At 33.0% G+C, this 18,014-nt stretch overlaps 1 protein-coding gene across 5 annotated transcripts in view; it reads right to left on the minus strand.

Moving 5' to 3' along the window:
* LOC143048594 (uncharacterized) overlaps positions 1 to 18,014 on the minus strand; it is a 148,557-nt gene that overhangs the window by 86,234 nt on the left and 44,309 nt on the right. Inside the window, exons 8-11 of one of the 5 annotated variants that reach the window (XM_076222367.1) lie at positions 17,522 to 17,626; positions 16,857 to 16,892; positions 15,623 to 15,769; positions 12,752 to 13,320 (exon numbers count right to left, since the gene is read on the minus strand). The exons of 3 other annotated variants lie outside the window; for them this stretch is intronic. In XM_076222367.1, the coding sequence (XP_076078482.1) occupies positions 13,162 to 13,320; positions 15,623 to 15,769; positions 16,857 to 16,892; positions 17,522 to 17,626 (447 nt within the window). In that variant the 3' untranslated portion in view covers positions 12,752 to 13,161. Of the gene's footprint in view, positions 1 to 12,744; positions 13,321 to 15,622; positions 15,770 to 16,856; positions 16,893 to 17,521; positions 17,627 to 18,014 lie in introns of those variants that run through there. One more of the 5 variants, XM_076222369.1, reaches the window with a different exon arrangement.

Raw genomic sequence — 18,014 nt, forward strand, 5'->3', positions numbered from 1 at the left:
ATTAACATAGAACTACTTACCTCGGGTAGTTGTCTTCTTTCTCTAGAGCAAAACCAAACCATTTTCAAAAATGTCTTTGAGTTTATTAAAAGTTCGGAAAGATTTCAAATTGTCTAGGTAGCAAACCATGATTGCACACACATCATCATCTAAAGTTCTTTTCTCCTTTTTTGTCCTTTTTATTTTTTCGTTTTTTTTTTTGTTTTTTTTTTTTGTTTTTTTTTGTTTTTTTTTTTGTTTTTTTGTTTTTTTGTTTTTTTATTATTATTTGTTTTTTTTTGTTGTTTTTTTTTTGTTTGTTTTTTGTGTTTCTGTTTTCTAAATAATGATTTATATATTTTTATTTTTAATTTTTTTTCTGTATTATTATTGTTTTCTTTTTCTTCAATTATCCGTCTTTTGATCCATATTTATATATATATTTACTAAATAGATATACCATTCTATACATGCATGCTCATACATATATTTTTGTATTATATTGCTATAAATGTTAAATGGAGAAGACTTCATAAGTCTGTTTGACTTGTGTCTTATCCAATTTGTACTTTAACAAATAAAATATGTTTAAACTAACTGCTCACAAGGAAGCTATTAAATCAAGAGTTCCAAATGGTGAAGTTGAAATCATCCCTTCGTAAATTTTACGGACGCCATCACGAGTTGGTTGACCGTTATGGAATAACCATTTCACAAATGATATCGGATATGTTCCTCACGTCGTAACTACAATCCCCTTCCCTTTCATGAATTTGACCTACCGAATTAGACTATTTACCGGATTTGTAATCACATAAGCAACACGACGGGTGCCGCATGTGGAGCAGGATCTGCTTACCCTTCCGGAGCACCTGAGATCACCCCTAGTTTTTGGTGTGGTTCGTGTTGTTTATTCTTTAGTTTTCTATGTTGTGTCATGTGTACTATTGTTTTTCTGTTTGTCTTTTTCATTTTTAGCCATGGCGTTGTCAGTTTGTTTTAGATTTATGAGTTTGACTGTCCCTTTGGTATCTTTCGTCCCTCTTTTAGAAACTGTACAGATCATGTTTATGTATTAGATAATATTGTCAAAAGTAGAAAAAATGCAAAAAAGGATACATTTGTATGTTTTGTTGACGCAAAGAAAGCATTTGATACCGTTGATAGAGACTGTCTACTATTTAAATTGAGAAAAATTGGTATTAGCGGTATATTTTTAAATTGTATTACTTCTTTATACAGTAATGTCAATTGTGCAGTCAGAGTAAATAACTTTATGACATCCTTTTTTCCTGTTGCTCTTGGTGTAAAACAAGGCTGTGTTTTATCGCCGACTTTATTTTCTATCTATGTAAATGATTTAGTCTCAGATATTAAAGAAGCAAATTGTGGTATTCAAATAGATGACATAATGGTCTCTATGTTATTATATGCTGATGATATTGCATTGATTACACCTGATGCAGAGAAACTGCAAAAGTAGTTGGACATTTTAAACAAGTGGTGTGAAAAGTGGAGATTAACTCTAAATAAAAACAAAACCAAAATTGTTCATTTTAGAAATAAATCTATACTAAGAAGTAATTTTCAGTTCAAATGTGGTGAACTTTGTCTTGAATATGCAGCTTGTTATAAATATCTTGGTGTACTTTTGAATGAATTTTCAGATTATTCTATAATTGCCAAAGCATTGTATAAATCAGCTAATAGAGCTCTTGGTGTTATTAAAGCAAAATTTTGTAAAACTGGTGGTATGAATTTTGATGTATTTACTAAATTATATGACACTTTAGTCAAACCCATTTTTACATATGCTTCCGGTGTATGGGGCATTAATATACATAATTGTATAAATAATTTGCAAAACAATGCTTGTAAATTTTTCTTAGGCTTAAGCAAAAGAAGCAGCAACTTAGCTGCTAGAGGTGATATGGGTTTTTTATCAGGTGATGCACTACTAAAAGTTGAAGTTTTTAAACTATGGAATCGTCTTAAATGTGACAATACCAGTAATATATGTAAAAAGGTTCATACCTGGGCGATTAGAAGAAAATCGTCATGGGATTATAGGGTTTTACAGTTAGCTCGTAAATATAGTTTGATTATAAATGTAGAAGATGAAATTAATATGAGTAATCATGTATGGGACTCTATACAAACTTTTGAAAAAGAATCTTGGCACCATGAAGTATGGAATGATAAAAATAATGTCAATGGTAATAAATTAAGATTTTATAGATTGTTTAAAACTTGTATTGGTACGGAGCCTTATGTAAAGGTAGTTAATAATAGATGCCACCGACGTATTTTGTCACTATTCAGAGCTGGTTCGTTACAACTTAAAGTTGAAACAGGTCGATATGCTAGACCACCAGAACTTCTACAAGACCGTTTATGTATTTTTTGTGATAGTTGCCAAATTGAAGTTGAAAAACAATTTCTTTTTACTTGTTGTTTTTACTCTGATATCAGACATGAATTATATGCCAAAGCCTGTCTTTTAAATGTTGATTTTGAGTATTTATGCGATATTGAAAAACTTCGTTATCTTATGTGTAATGAGAATATGGTTCCTCTGTTAGCTAGTTCCCCTTATCATATGTTTTATCGACGAAAACATGTCATCTAGAAATTATATATGTTTTTTTTATTATTATTTTTTTTTATTTACGAAATACTTTTTAAATGTAACAAAGCTGTCCTTTTATGTATGTATTAGATGTTTGTTTTAATGATAGTGTCTCATAAGTCGTTTTCGGCTGGCATCCTTTTACTTAAATGTTAGGTTCTTATGACTTTATGTGTATATATATATTGATATTGTAATGGATGGTGACACTTTAATAAAATAAATCTTATCTTATCTTATCTGTGTCAAAGAGACAACAACCCGACCATAGAGAAAACAAGAGCATTCACATTCCTTGGGGGAGGGAGGTATATAAACACTGGAATTTTAGGTAGGGAAAAAAACAGAGTATGAGGCGACAAATAGTTCTTAATAACTAAACCAATCCTTACAAATTCTAGAATGCTTTCATTTTTATCATTATAAAAACATAAGATATTGATTTTATTAACTTAAGAGAATACAAAAGAGTCTGTGTTGTTACATTTTAGAACTGTTCCTCAGTCTGAGGAACACTTCTGCAATGGACAGTTATAGATCTGATTTGGCTGTATTTATTCACACAGATATTTTTTAATAGTAATCAGGGATATTACTGATAATCATATTTTTCAGATATTATGCATAAACACTAAAATCTGTAGTAATTTCATATATTCACTGACAATGAAGAATGGTTTCACCAGTGTCTGCACAGAAAGTTGATGAACTAGAGGTATGTCAAAGAACTTAAACTTAAAATTAATAGTTTTTAAAACTAGTTTTTATTTATCAAAATTTAAAGTGTCGCTCGGGGTGTCAGATTTTGCATCTCAAAGGGTAGAGGCTTTTAGTAAAAAATAGAATAAATTTGCATATAAATCGGTCTTTATCTGATACTTTTTAGTTCAAACACATCTTCTATATTATGATGACACATTTGAAACTGAAGGTACTTCCTTTTGCCTGTTTTAAAGTCGTATAAGACATGTGTTTTTGATTTCATAAAAAGTAAAAAATGACTCAAAATGATTTCTTTTCCTTTTCAGTTACTATCATGGTCGAAAAAAGTCACGAATGCACCATAACATAGAGGAAGTTCACAGAGCAGACCTCCATAAAAATATGCCCGAAGCCACCAACAGTCAAACTTGATCAAAGTTCATCACAAGGTTCCTCGCAAAAGCAGAAAAAGCACTCACTTCAAAACGAACTCGATTACACCCTCCAATGAAACACACACCGGCATCTTTAACATCAAATGATAATACAGCTTCAAGGAGACCTGAAGACGATGATACTACTATACTTAACGATTTCAAAACAGAGATTAGGTTCAGTAGAACCCCTTTTTGATCCCAAAATATAGCAGTTTTAGAAAATTGTGAAAATGTAATCTTTAAGCTATATTGTGGAAAGCAAAATGCTTCTGCTACATAAATATGAGCTGTTTTTGACGATACATTGCACAAATATCGCGTTCTAGCATCATTAAGTCATGCTAAATTGATGAAATCTTCAACATTTTAGCATTTTGGTTAATTTTGAGACGGTTTCCGTCTAAAATGAAAGTGGCCGCATTCGTGTTCATTCATAATATTGAAATGTAAGTTGTATTTGATGATAATACGAAACATATATAAAGGTTGAGGATGAACACGGATGCGGCCACTTTCATTTTTGACAAAAACCATCTGAAAAGTGACGTTTTTTGGCATATTTGATAGATTTTTCATATTTAAGCTTGATTCAGAGCGTTTGTAATGACTAAATCAGTTAAAATCTTTCACATAAACTAATCGAATCATTTGAAATAGACACTTAAGTGTATAAAAAGTGTCCAAAAACTTTCGTTAGATGAACCTGAAATTTGAGGCCAAAATCCGCCCTTACCGGACCTACTCCTTTCCTTTAGACAATGTTTCATCATGTTCCATGAGGCTGACATGGTTTCCTTAATACGATATGTTGTAGGTCTACGATCGAAAGACTGTTAAGAGCCTGCCATACGCCAGAAATAGGGTCTGCAGGTGACAATTAGCGTTAATCGAGATTTGTGTTTGCTACAGCTAACGGAACTTGTGGAAAATGGCCTTTCTTGTATCAACTCGGTTCCTTCTAATACAAGTGACATATTTGGAACACAATCACATTATTTTAATGAAAGCACATTAAACATCTCGAATCAAGGAAACCATGTCAGCCTCATGGAACATGATGAGATGTTTCAACGTTAGAACTAAGATATCTAAAGCAGAGGTCAGAATTGGGATATCAAGGTTGATGGCGATGAAGTCTGATAGTGTTTTTTTTTTTATGTCGTTGAGTATTTTATTGGAGAGAGTAATCGAGTTCGTTTTGGAGGGAGGGCTTTTTGCGGCGTGCACGAGTGCTTTTGATAGGAATCTTGTGATGAATTTTGATGGAGGTTGACTGTTGGTGGCTTCGGGCAAATCTTTTATAGAGGCCTGCTCTGTGATTTTCCTCCATGTTTCGGTGCATTGAACCACAGCCGTGACATTTTTCTGACCATGATAGTAACTGAAAAGGAAAAGAAATAATTTTCAGCTTTAAAACAAAATATTTTGAGTCATTTTTTACTTTTTATGAAACCAAAAGCACATGTCTTCAGACTAAACAAAAGGCAAAACGAAGTACCGTCAGCTTGTAATGTGTCATCATAATATAGTAGATGTGTTTGAACTAAAAAATATCAGATAAAGACCGATTTATATGCAAATCTATTCTTTTTTTTTTTATTAAAAGCCTCTACCCCTTGGGATCCAAAATCTGACACCCCGAGCGACACTTTAAATTTTGATGAAAAACTAATTTTAAAAACAATTAAATTTAAGTAAGAAGCTGGTATCTGGTTAAACTCCATGATAGGAATTCAATTCTATATGAATGATAGGGGAAGAAGGCGTCTAAAGTAGTTTTATATCCAGAAATTAGCATATGAAGGCTCAAAATGTGCAATACGGGGAAATAGGGAGAAGTGTTTGAGGAAACAGAGCACGGAAAATGACTGCTTCTACTTGCAGGAAATAGATTATGTTTCAGTTCCTTACGTGCAATACATTATTTGGTACCCATGCAAGAATTCCAAAATAAGAAACTTTGATACTTGAAATTACTTTGATAGTTTTTCTTCGCTTCGAAATTGCCACCCCATGTCAAACATAGCCCACACCCTACATGTGACGTTCTACTAGATGAAGACCTTGTTGATAAGTATTCCGTATGAACATCACAAGTGATACACGAGGGTCTTGAAGTATATATACTTTGCATGGGTACTGACATTGTTTATCTTCTTAATAACGTTAACGTGTTATAGCTTTCTTTTATTTTTTTTAATGCTTTTACTGGTTAGTCTGTTTGACACATATGATGTGGCTTTGTACTTATACATCCCCTCATTGTGTTATTGTTCTATGATCATTTTGTATTCTTGTCTTTCTGTTTTGCTAATGTGCTTTGTCTATATGCCTTTTTGTGTTTCTTTGATTCATATGACGGGGCTATGTACTTATACATCCCGTCATTGTGTTATTGTTCTATAATAATTTTTGTATTCTTGTCTTTCATTCTTGCTAATGTGCTTTGTCTATTTGCCTTTTTGTGTTTCTTTAATACATATGACGTGGCTCTGTGTTTATACATCCTGTCATTGTAGTATTGTGCTACTGTAAACATTTTGTACTCTTGTCTTTCATTTTTGCTAATGTGCTTTGTCTATATGCCTTTTTGTGTTTCTTGAATGCATATGATGTACTTATTAATCCCGCCATTGTGTTATTGTGCTATTGATCATTTTTGTTTTCTTGTCTTTAATATTGTTTATATACTTTTCTGATGTCTTAATGTGCTTTTGTGTTACCTATTTGTTCGTTTTTATAGCGATAAATTTTATGACACGATGTTGTCTGCTGTACCCCTATTTTTGACATGTTTACCTATTATGCATATGTTTGTATTTTGTTCACACATCATTGTCAATATAATGGAATATGATGCGACTGTCATACAAGAAAGGTTTAGCTAGCTTTAAAACTAGGTTTAATCCACAATTTCTACAAAAAAAAAATGACTGTACCAAGTTGGGGATATGACAGTTGTTATCCAAAGACAAAGGGATACAACATCGCCATATAATCACCATAAAATGAACAAATATTAGATATTTCGGATAACAGATATCCTTTTTCAATAATAGCACGATGTCAAATGAATCATGTCAATATATTCAAACTGAGACACTATCAAAATCTTGAAATTTACCCAATTTAAGCGAACATCACAACCGCTGGTACAATTTTAAAAGTTCCAAACATTGCGCAATGACTACAAAGATATGCCAAACTAAAAATAGTTATTTGCAATGTGAACTGACTCAACTCTAAACTCCTAAAGGTGGTGGCAGTTAAGATGTTACATCTACTGCATGGATAGCAGTCCTTAAATAAAAAAATAAAAAATGCCTTAACTGATCCAAGTTGTAAAATAATTTGACAACGGTAGGGCAATTGCAACAGAAACTACATATTTAAGATTCCCAAACGAATAGCAGTTTAATAATGTGGCAAAATAAGTAAAATTTTATTTATTAAGGTAAAATAATTGAACGTGGCTACGTACTTATACATCCATCCCAAATGAATGGAGCCCTGTAATTTAAACTGGTATTATTTTTTAAATTTAAACTGTAAATCCAGTGCGGAAGCTGGAGTTACTGGAAACAAGTGATAGTAGGTAAACAATTTTTGAAAAAAAGTGATGACAGGAAAATGAATGACTCATTCTATGTTTTTTTCATTTAAGCCCTCTGGGGAAACTGTCCTTAACTTTCTTATCCAAAATCTTTCCCGAGCGACTCTGTCGACCTTCGACCAACCCTCGTTGTGGTCAATGATTGTGATGGTAAGGGTTTTGAGATCAGCTTGGGCGTGCCCAGGTGATCTCAAATGACGACTTACGGGTAGGTCGGGCTTGCAAGTGTTGTCACTTTGATGACCATTCATGCGTTTGTTGAATGGCTGTTCTGTCTCACCAACAGACTGCATGTCACATCGACACTGAAGGTGGTATACAACATTCTGGGTTTTGCAAATTACATTGCAAAATATAGTGTACACAGACCCAGTCGAGTGGCAAGTAAATGTTTGAGTATTTAGTATTTGTTGACAAGTCAGACATCGTCTGTTACCACATGACTTGCACCATCCTGCAGTTGAACAGCTTTTATTTGAGGAGACGTCAGCTCTAACAAATAAGTTTTTCAGACTTACTGTTCTCCGAAATGCTAAGACAGGAGGATTGGGAAAGATCTTGGATAATTTAGGGTGTTTGGCAATAATTTGCCAATTAGCACGGATCAAACGTGAAAGGTTAGTAAAGGCTGGATTGTATGTTAGAACAAACGAAACTATTTTGCTGCGCTTCTTTCGTTTGTACTGTAACAGGTCATTGCGGCTGTTATTGTTAGCGCGCGAAAACCCCTTATCTATGTCCAGTTTCTTAAAACCTCGTTTTGTCAAAAATCCGCGAAGTTCCTGTAACCGTTTCTTGACAGGCTCCTCAGAGGAGCAAATCCGCTTTACTCTGAGAGCTTGACTGTACGGGATACTTTTTGTACAGTGTTTGGGGTGACAGCTTTGGGGAGAAAGGTACTGATGTTTATCTGTAGGTTTACAGTAGAGGTCTGTTATAATATGACACCGTCCTTTATAGATGTAGTGGTGTCTAAGAAAGACATTTTAGAGTCGGAAACTTCATAAGTAAATTTAATTGACTGATGGGCGTTGTTTGCATGTCTGATTAAATCATCCAGTTTATGTTGGGATTCAATCCATTTCATGTCAACATCATCAATGAAACGGAGCCAAGACAGAGGTTTGGTTAAAGATGTTGAAATAATTTGTTTTTCTAATTTGCCCATGAAAATATTGGCGTAAGACGGTGCCATTTTCGTCCCCATCGCTGTCCCGTTTATTTGGAGGTAATGATCACCATTAAAGGAGAAACTGTCGCATTTAAGGACCAGAGTAAGCAGCTGGACTAAACAATCAGTGGGTGGTTCTAAAGTGTTGCGCGAGTCCCATATTTCCCTACAAGATTGTATGCCGTCACCAACATGAAAAGGGACAGCCGGACGAACAGTGTTGCATAAAAAATAAAGCAACACATACAACAATTACTTAGACCTTATTATTGATTGATTCAGTTATAGGGTAGGAAAGTGGCAATCCTAGTCAATTAAGATTGTGAGTCTAACGCACTTGTCACGTGGCGTTATTAACGAACAACCTCGGTATTGAAAGGCAACAGTGATACAGTAGATTTATTTAGATTTCTATCTATATATAATAGTTTTCAAATAAAAGGCAAAAACGCCTTCATAGGAAATAGTAAACATGGTAATTTAAGGTCAATAACACCTATAAAGAGTTGACCAACTATTTCAGTTATTTGACTTATTTGGAGATCTTCCAGGTAGTTGATATTTTTCTACTCTAAGTTGTTTCTACTTATCTTATACTTTAAACTTAAATGGCGAAATTAAAAAAAAACTAACATTATACAAATTATCTTTTAAAATCAATAAGAATGACTACTGACAATTTCAGCAATACTAGATTTATTTGTAGTTTGACATTTAATTTTTTTTCTACATTTTTTTGTTTTAATTCGTTAATTTGCTAAGTCGTTTTCTTTTTTAGCCATATTGTTGTCAATTTAATTTCTACTTATGACTTTGAATGTAACTCTGGTATCGTTCTCCTCTGTGCATCTTATAATATCAAGACTTTGTCAAATACCAATACTAAAAATCCAGGCTCAAATAAGTCAGTGTAACTTAAATGATGCTACTGTTTGAAAACACGCCCATTTAGTAGCAATGATCGAGCATTGGATGGGTCAGGTGAAAAAGGTGGTTACCTTTCCAAATCCCGAGCAAACATCAGTTATAGCTGCAGATCAACCACTTTTGGTAATTGCTAAACAAATTCAGTGGGAATGGCCAGATTTGTACGTATAAGATAAGTTTATCGTCATGTTCGGTTGATTGACCGTGGATGGACATGTGCCCTCACTGAAGCTGATATTGCAGCAAACTCTTGTCATAAATGTTTACATGTACCTAGGACTAGACTTCATTATTGTCGACTTATGAAAGTGTAAACGCAGAAAGTATAGCTCATGACTGTGACGTTCGATTATTTGATTGGTGTAAGGAAAGAGAGTCATCTCGACCACAGTTTAATTTCTAGCGTTCAATTATGAATTAAGAACGTCTTGTCCTTTCGGTAGTACGTTCATTTTATGAGTCCGATATCGTACTTTACAAATAGTCCATATCAAGCATGATTCCGTATAGTTTTGGTCTTGGTCGTGTAAACTATGCTTGATGGTTACCGATTTATCTCCTAGATATGGTTTCCCCTCATGAACATCACCCAAAGGTGGCAATGACATTTTCAAATGGTATTTTCATTGAACGTAATACCATCAAGTTGTTTTCCAATATCACAATTGATCAGACACAAAAACAGAATAATGCAATTGTGAAGGGCGATGTCGGTGCCATAGGTTAAACCAAAGATCCCTTTGAGACGATGGATAGTAGCTGGACCAGAAGTCAGTAGACTGGTATATGATATGTATGAATTTGAAAGATCTAGTGATGTTAGTCATTCTACAATAGATGAACGACACCATTAAGACTACGAAAACAAACAAAAAAAGGATTTCTTGGAAAAGTGCCAACGTCTTTCTAAAGTGATGAACGAGTTTGGAAATCAATTTCTAGAACAGTAATCAGATTTGTACAAAATTGACTCTTTTAAGGAAAATGTTGACTCGGAAGCAGGTAAGATGTGTATATAAACTCCAAGATATTAGGTCCAAGCAATACGAAGATCTTTTGAAGCAAATGCAAAACGAAGGAGAATCTGATTTTTATAACCAGATAAAAAAGAAAAAAATCCTATTATAGCCGTAAAATGAAACTTGAAATGTCTTTGTCAAAAAACAAATTTGGAGAACATGAGAAGCGATCTCATTTCTGGTCAATGTAGACAGTTTGACTTGTAGGATTTCTTTAAAAGATCCTGTGCTTTTTCGGGTGAATCGGTGCAATTTTTCCAAGTGTCAATCGGATATTATCAAGTGAAACTACATAACTATAAGGAATCTATTTACTCCTATTTCGCCGATTCAGAAACCTGTCGTTCAGCGGTTGTCGTAACTTTGTTTAAACCATTTTTTTTCGAAAACATTACGCACTGAGAATTCAAAAAATCACACCGAGATTTAAGAACCTAAAATAACACACTGAGAAATCTAAATTACACACAGAGATTTAAAAACAAAATGAAAAACACTCACTGGTTATTTTTAATTACACACTGAGATTTTAAAAAGACACACTGAAATAAAATAAATTGAAAAACACACACTGAGAATAAAAAATTACACAATGAGATTTCAAAAATACACACTGAGATTAATATGCAAATTACTTATGAATATGCATCAGATGAATAATTCAGCAGATTATTATCTTGGTCTCCCGAACTCTTGTCATTATAATGTATGCAGTTCCTTCAACCAACATTCATAATAAATGTCAAGACTTAACAATTTTATTTTCTAACTCATATCCATTAGATTGTTGTCTATAATTCAGAATTTTACTAATCGTATATCGGGATTTTTTTTTGCTTTAAACTGTTGAAGCATGGTCCCTTTTTAAAAGTCTTTCTACTTTTACCTTGATTTCACAAGGTAATATTTTATATTTTTCTTACGTATATATTCTATAATTTGCACTTGGGGGAAAATTTACTGCATTCTTTGTATTTTTGAAGCTTGTTTCAATGTTTCCTTGTAATTTATAATAAAGTTTTCAACATTTGGTTATATTTTGTAATGATAGTAAGTGGGTATTTTTTCTTATTCTATTGGTCTTTAATAGCGGGTTTCTCTATATGATGTATTTCTAATGTCTGTTTATAAAACATATACCGCCAAATTGAAGGACTAACGAGTTCTTTACCATAGTTGTTTTCAGCCTGTATAGATTCAGATTAAGATTAGATATGTGCACATATAAAGAGCGCACAAACCTCAGTGTGTTATTGTAAACTCTTAGTGTTGAAATTCAATTTCTCAGTGTGTGTTTTTCAGTTTATTTTATGTCAGTGTGTCTTTTAGAAAACTCATTGTGTAATTTTCGATTTTCATTGTGTAATTAGATTTTTTTGTAATCTCAATGCGTTTTTATGAAATCTCAGTGTGTAATTCTTAATTCTCATTGTGTGTTTTTATGTTTTCTAATCTCAGTGCGGTTTGTTTTTTAATTATCAGTGTATAAATTTTTCGAAAAATGGTTTAAACATAGTTATGACGAGAACGGCTTGTCATAGTATTCTTTTTTGCATTGTTTTACACTAGTCATTTTTGGACCTTGTATATAATTCAACAGTTGAATAAATTGTGATTAAAAACACGTTTAAGACACTTCTCTCTTGCAATCTCACGCCAGATCCATTCGGAACATTGCAATTAGCATTTCCCTTTAAAATATTAGTAAACAAGAATTAATCCATAGTACACGGGTGCCCCACTCGCACTTTTATTTTCCATGTTCAGTGGACCATGACATTGGGATCAAAACTTTAATTTGGCATTTAAATTAAAAATATCATATCATAGGGAAAATGTGTACTAAGTTTCAAGTTGATTGGACTTCAAGTTCATCAAACACTACCTTGACCAAAAACTGTAACCTGAACTTCGCACTATCATTTTCTATGTTCAGTGGACCGTGAAATTGGGGTAAAACTTTAATTTGGCATTAAAATTATACAGATCATATCATGGGGAACATGTGTACATAGTTTAAAATTGATTGGACTCCAACTTCATCAAAAACTACCTTGACCAAAAAATTTAACCGGACGCGGGACGAACGGACGAACAGACGAATGAACGGACAGACGGACGCACAGACCAGAAAACATAATGCCCCTCTACTATCGTAAGTTGATCACTAGAGAAGTCTTTAATCTTCAAATTTGAACAGTAATATATCCCGAGAGGATAAATTCCGTAGTCAACTGAGTTATGTGTTGAATCAAATCAATGACTCTTTATTCGTTTAACAAATATTAAAACATTAAAAACAATGTCATAGTGTTTATAACTTGCTGTTTAAAAGTCACAGTTCCTATGACAGATGTAAGTTAAATAACATTAAAGTCGCTTACCTTACAAACATTTTACAAACGAAAGAATATATATATGTTAATAGTTCATCGACCCTACACGATCTGCATTTTTGCTAAATCAAGTGACTAAGCAAACTGACAAATACATTTGGTTTTGTTGCATGCCTTTTATTACATGTATCCCCAGCATGTTCTAGTTTTTCATTCATATAATTCATGAGGTAGGCACTAGATAAGTCCAGTAGGTAACTAGATACCGTCTTCTGCAACAACAACAACAACAAGATAACAAACATTTCACAAATGAAAACACATATATATGTTAATAGTTCTCCGACCCTACACGATCTGCATTTTTGTTAAATCAAGTGACTCAGCAAACTGACAAATACATTTTGCTTTTGTTGCATGCCTTTTACTATCCCCAGCTAGTTTTTCATTCATATAATCCATGAGGTAGGCACTAGATAAGTTCAGTAGGTAACTAGTTACCGTCTCCTGCAACAACAACAACAACAACAAGGTAATTTGTAAAACATGTATATGTCAAACAAATATGCAAATAAATAGAATGAATCTAAAATTAATAGGTACAAAAATGTACATGTAGTCGAACATATGTAACATAGCTATACAGTCGTATAAATGTCTAACACACACGCAGTCAAATAAATGTCAAAATAATGTTCAGTCACATGTATAAAATAAAAATAAAATGCTCCGCTGAGCGCAGCTTCAGACGACCGCAGAGGTCGAACCCTGAACAGTTGGGGCAAGTATGGACACAACATGGAAGCTTGATACAGCTCTGAATTTTGATTGTGATTACATATTTGACACAATATAGGTTTCTGACAGAATGAAAACGGTCTTAAAACTTAAAAAATTCACCTATAATGATCCAATATCCAAAAAGAAAAAAGTATAAAAAAAAAATCCCCCTCCGAAATATTTTGAACCCCCTTGTGATTCATCACCCCAAACTCAATCCCAGCCTTCACTTTGTGGTATGGTACCTTGCAGTACAATTTCAGAGAGATCCATACACGTGAACACAAGTTATTGGCTGAAAACTAGAAAAATGCTTATTTTGGCCCCTTATTCCTAAACCTTTTGGACAAATACGCCAAAATCAATGCCATATCTCCATTTGTGATACGGAACCTTATAGTACAATTTCAGAAAGATTCATACAAGTTATTGTCATGAAACTAGAAAATGCTTGATTTTTGGCCCTTAATTCCTAAAATTTTGAGGCAATTACCCCAAAACTCAAACCCAGTTTTCCTTTTGTGATATGGAACCTTGTCGGACAATGTAAGGGAGATCCAAACACTAACACACAAGTTACCAAAAAATGCTTATTTTTGGCCCCTTTTCCTTCACTGCGCTATAAAACCAGGTTGAATCCACCATTTTCTACATTTGAAAATGCCTGTACCAAGTCAGGAATATGAGAGTTATTGTCCATTCGTTTTTGATGTGTTTTGTTATTTGATTTTGCCATGTAATTATGGACTTTCCGAATTGATTTTCCTCTAATTTCAGTATTTGTGTGATTTTACTTTTTGGTACTATAAACCCAAAAATCAATCCCAACCTTCCTTTTGTGATATTGAACCTTACGGTAAAATTTCATAGATATCCAGTTACTTAAACTAAAGTTATTGTGCGAAACCCAATGTGTCTTCGGACGACGACGACGACGCCAATGTCATACCAATATAAACGACCGCAAAAATTGTTTGCGGTCGTATAAAAATCTGTCGTAAGTTCATTTAACATAATTGAAGTGTTGTGTACTTGTTATCAGTTCTTTACTGGCCAAAATTCAATTTTGACGTTAAATTTCTTTGCTTTTCTCAGCTTTCATACTTGTAATTAACGAAGTTGACAATTCCTGAAAACATTATACAACAAGAAGCAAAAGTTAGCAGAGGAACAATCAAAAATCATTAGATTATCCCAGTGTCATATGTTCAGTGAACTGTGGAACTAAGTTTATAACCGTGATTTTAGAATTTAGAAAGGTTGTATCTGAATGAATATGTATAGATTTTGATTTTATTAACCTCGTTGTAAACCTCTACGTCATTATATCTCTTAGGTCATTTTACATGGACAATCATATCACATCTGCTTATTTTCAATAGTGTATTAAATTTCTTTTAACTACTACACTAAAAAATATTCTGACCAAAACAATAAACTGATATGGAATAACAGACGAATGCACATATCACTAGGCAGAACATATAGTGCCCCTCTGCTATCTAAGACGGGTCATTCAAAACGTGTAAGGTCGTAAATATTTTCAAATAATTATACTACCTCACGTATATAAAAGAAATACACATTTGTGTACATATATATTGTCATCCTTTACGATAGACAAAAAACAGCTGACAGGTATGCCATCAACTTGCCACTATCCATCATGTAACGAGGAAAAGCATTTATCGTCTAACGGAAGCCAAATTTTTATAAAGCCTAGTTGGTCGAGTGGTCTAGGGCGCTGGACACAGTTCAATCCGTACTGCCACGATGCATCAGATGCAAGGGTTCGGATTTCTCTTAGGAAAGAACAACACATTTGCAGATCGAACATTGCTAGGCTAAGTTCGAGACGATATATGTTGTGTTATAAGTATCATTACATGAATATTATAAGAAAATTCTAACAAAACGGTGAACTGAATGTATTTTATATCAAAATTAATAATTTGCAGAAACCTACATTGTAGTTCAAAAAATTAAAATTCGTAAAGCTCGGGAAACTAGGCTATACAATTGCCTCTACCTGTTCATCACATGTAACTGAATCCTCAGTTGTATTATCTAATAGTGCTTCATCATCATCATCCTCGTCGTTCATATTAACAACTACCATTTCACGTCTCTGATTATCTCGGATTCTGTTGTTATGTAATTCTGAAGCCATATGATTCTACAGCATAAAATGATATGTGGTATAGGTATGTTCAGTAATGATTAAATTTCGAACCAAACAGCTATTGTGCATAAATAGTTATCAAAAGTACCAGGATTATAATTTTATACGCCAGACGCGCGTTTCGTCTACATAAGACTCATCAGTGACGCTCAGATCAAAATAGTTAAAAAGCCAAATCAATACAAAGTTGAAGAGCATTGAGGATCCATAAACAAGCCCTCTAAGACCAAACAATACTTTTTTTAAATCAGGTTCAATAGTACAATCAATTTTTAAACACTATCACAGAAGTAACATGCGTAAGTTCGACACTTCAGTTACTCCCTTGTTATCTATTAATATCGGTTATTTTCAGAATGTGCAGCAGCAGTTTTGTACTTCTGAAAATCAATAATTAATAAATTGTCTCGACTTTGTATAAAAGTGACACCTAACATCCACGTATTCCAACATCAATCCGAATTCCGATAGCAAACAATCTTATTCGGAAGACTTCGTATACATACTATAAGTATTTTATTGTAATTATATTACAAACTATTGATCACATGATGCTAGTATTACTAGACTTGCAATTGCTTTACATCAATCCGACATTAATTTAATGTTTCGGCGGTTTTTGTATTATATGCTAATGATAAATGTATAACATTTATGAAAGGGTTTAAGCATTTTAGGCCTGCCATCATCAGGGATTTACCTATATCAACTTATTTTAATTTTGTCGTTGTCAATAGATCTACAATATTTTTATGCTTTGTATAAGCTATTATTGGTTTGCGTGAAAATATTTCGTTTCAAACTGCATCATGTTTTGTAGATTGGTTCCTAAAATATTTTTCTTTTCTTGAAAGAAGTTATAGTATTAATGCATCAACCAGTAGGTATAATTAAATTCATCTGTTTCAAGATAAGATGTGCAAGATGTAACTTCAATAAGCTTAAGTTTCTTTCAAACTATGGATTACTGGTGCAACCAATTAATTTTTCTAGAAAAAGCTAATGTATATATCATAAATATCTTATATACATGCATATGTATGAATCAAAACATTTGTGCATAGATATCATAAATACTTACTACACATGATGTCATGTCAAAAAATAGGAAATAAATCTGATATTGTGTTAAGGAAATATTATAACCTATGTGTATTTTGCATTAAGCTAAATGACTACCTAGTTTAATAGCAAGGTTGCCTCGGACCAATAACAAGGTCAATACAGAAAAATTTAGAAATTATATCTTTTTTAATAAACTATTGTGTGTATCGAGGGTGTGGGTGGTGTATTTCTTTTCACAAGATTTTTAGATTTTTTCCAAGAACTTGAACATTCCCAATCTGAGTTTTCTTATACAAGCTACAAAATCAAATGATCTGGTGCTGTTGAGAGATGTCTTCCACGTTTCTGTTTCTGGAAACCGAGGTTGTTTTTTTTTTTATTATTCTTTTCAGACATGATGTTAGGTTGTTTATTATTTGTTTTTGTCTTTTTATTATTTGTTTTTGTCTTTTTATTTTTCTTTCTCTTCGCATTTTATTTTTGTTTAAAATATTATTGATCTTCGTTAGCTGTAATGATACATGTAATATCAATGTATTTTTTCAGTTTAGATAAAATGTAAGATTTCGGCCTAAATATAACTTATTTCATAATATCTTGCTTCTTTGTTAAATGTTAGGTTCTTATCCGTACATCTCTTTGTCAATTATAGATTTAAAATAATTGATTTGCAAAGGATACAGTAAAATTAGCAGTCAATCTTTGTCTTTTATAAGTAACCATGACCTTATTTGGTAAAAATCTTCTGTTAACCTCCAGTAAAGTGTGTTTCATCTCAAGTCGCCCCTGTGTTAAAAAGAATATAAAAAAGAAGATGTGGTATGATTGCCAATGAGACAACTATCCACAGAAGACCAAAATGACACAGATATTAACAACTATAGGTCACCGTATGGCCTTCAACAATGAGCAAAGCCCATACCGCATAGTCAGCTATAACAGGCAATGTAAAACAATTCAAACGAGAAAACTAACGGCCTTATATATGTAAAAAAATGAAAGAAAAACAAATATGTAACACATAAACAAACGATAACCACCAAATTACAGGCTCCTGACTTTGGACAGGCAAATACATAAATAATGTGGCGGGGTTAAACACGTTATCGGGATCCCAACCCTCTCCCTAACCTGGGACAGTGATATAACAGTACAACATAAGAACGAACTATAA

This window comes from Mytilus galloprovincialis, chromosome 10, assembly GCF_965363235.1.
Source record: "Mytilus galloprovincialis chromosome 10, xbMytGall1.hap1.1, whole genome shotgun sequence".
In the NCBI taxonomy this organism is placed as follows: domain Eukaryota; kingdom Metazoa; phylum Mollusca; class Bivalvia; order Mytilida; family Mytilidae; genus Mytilus; species Mytilus galloprovincialis.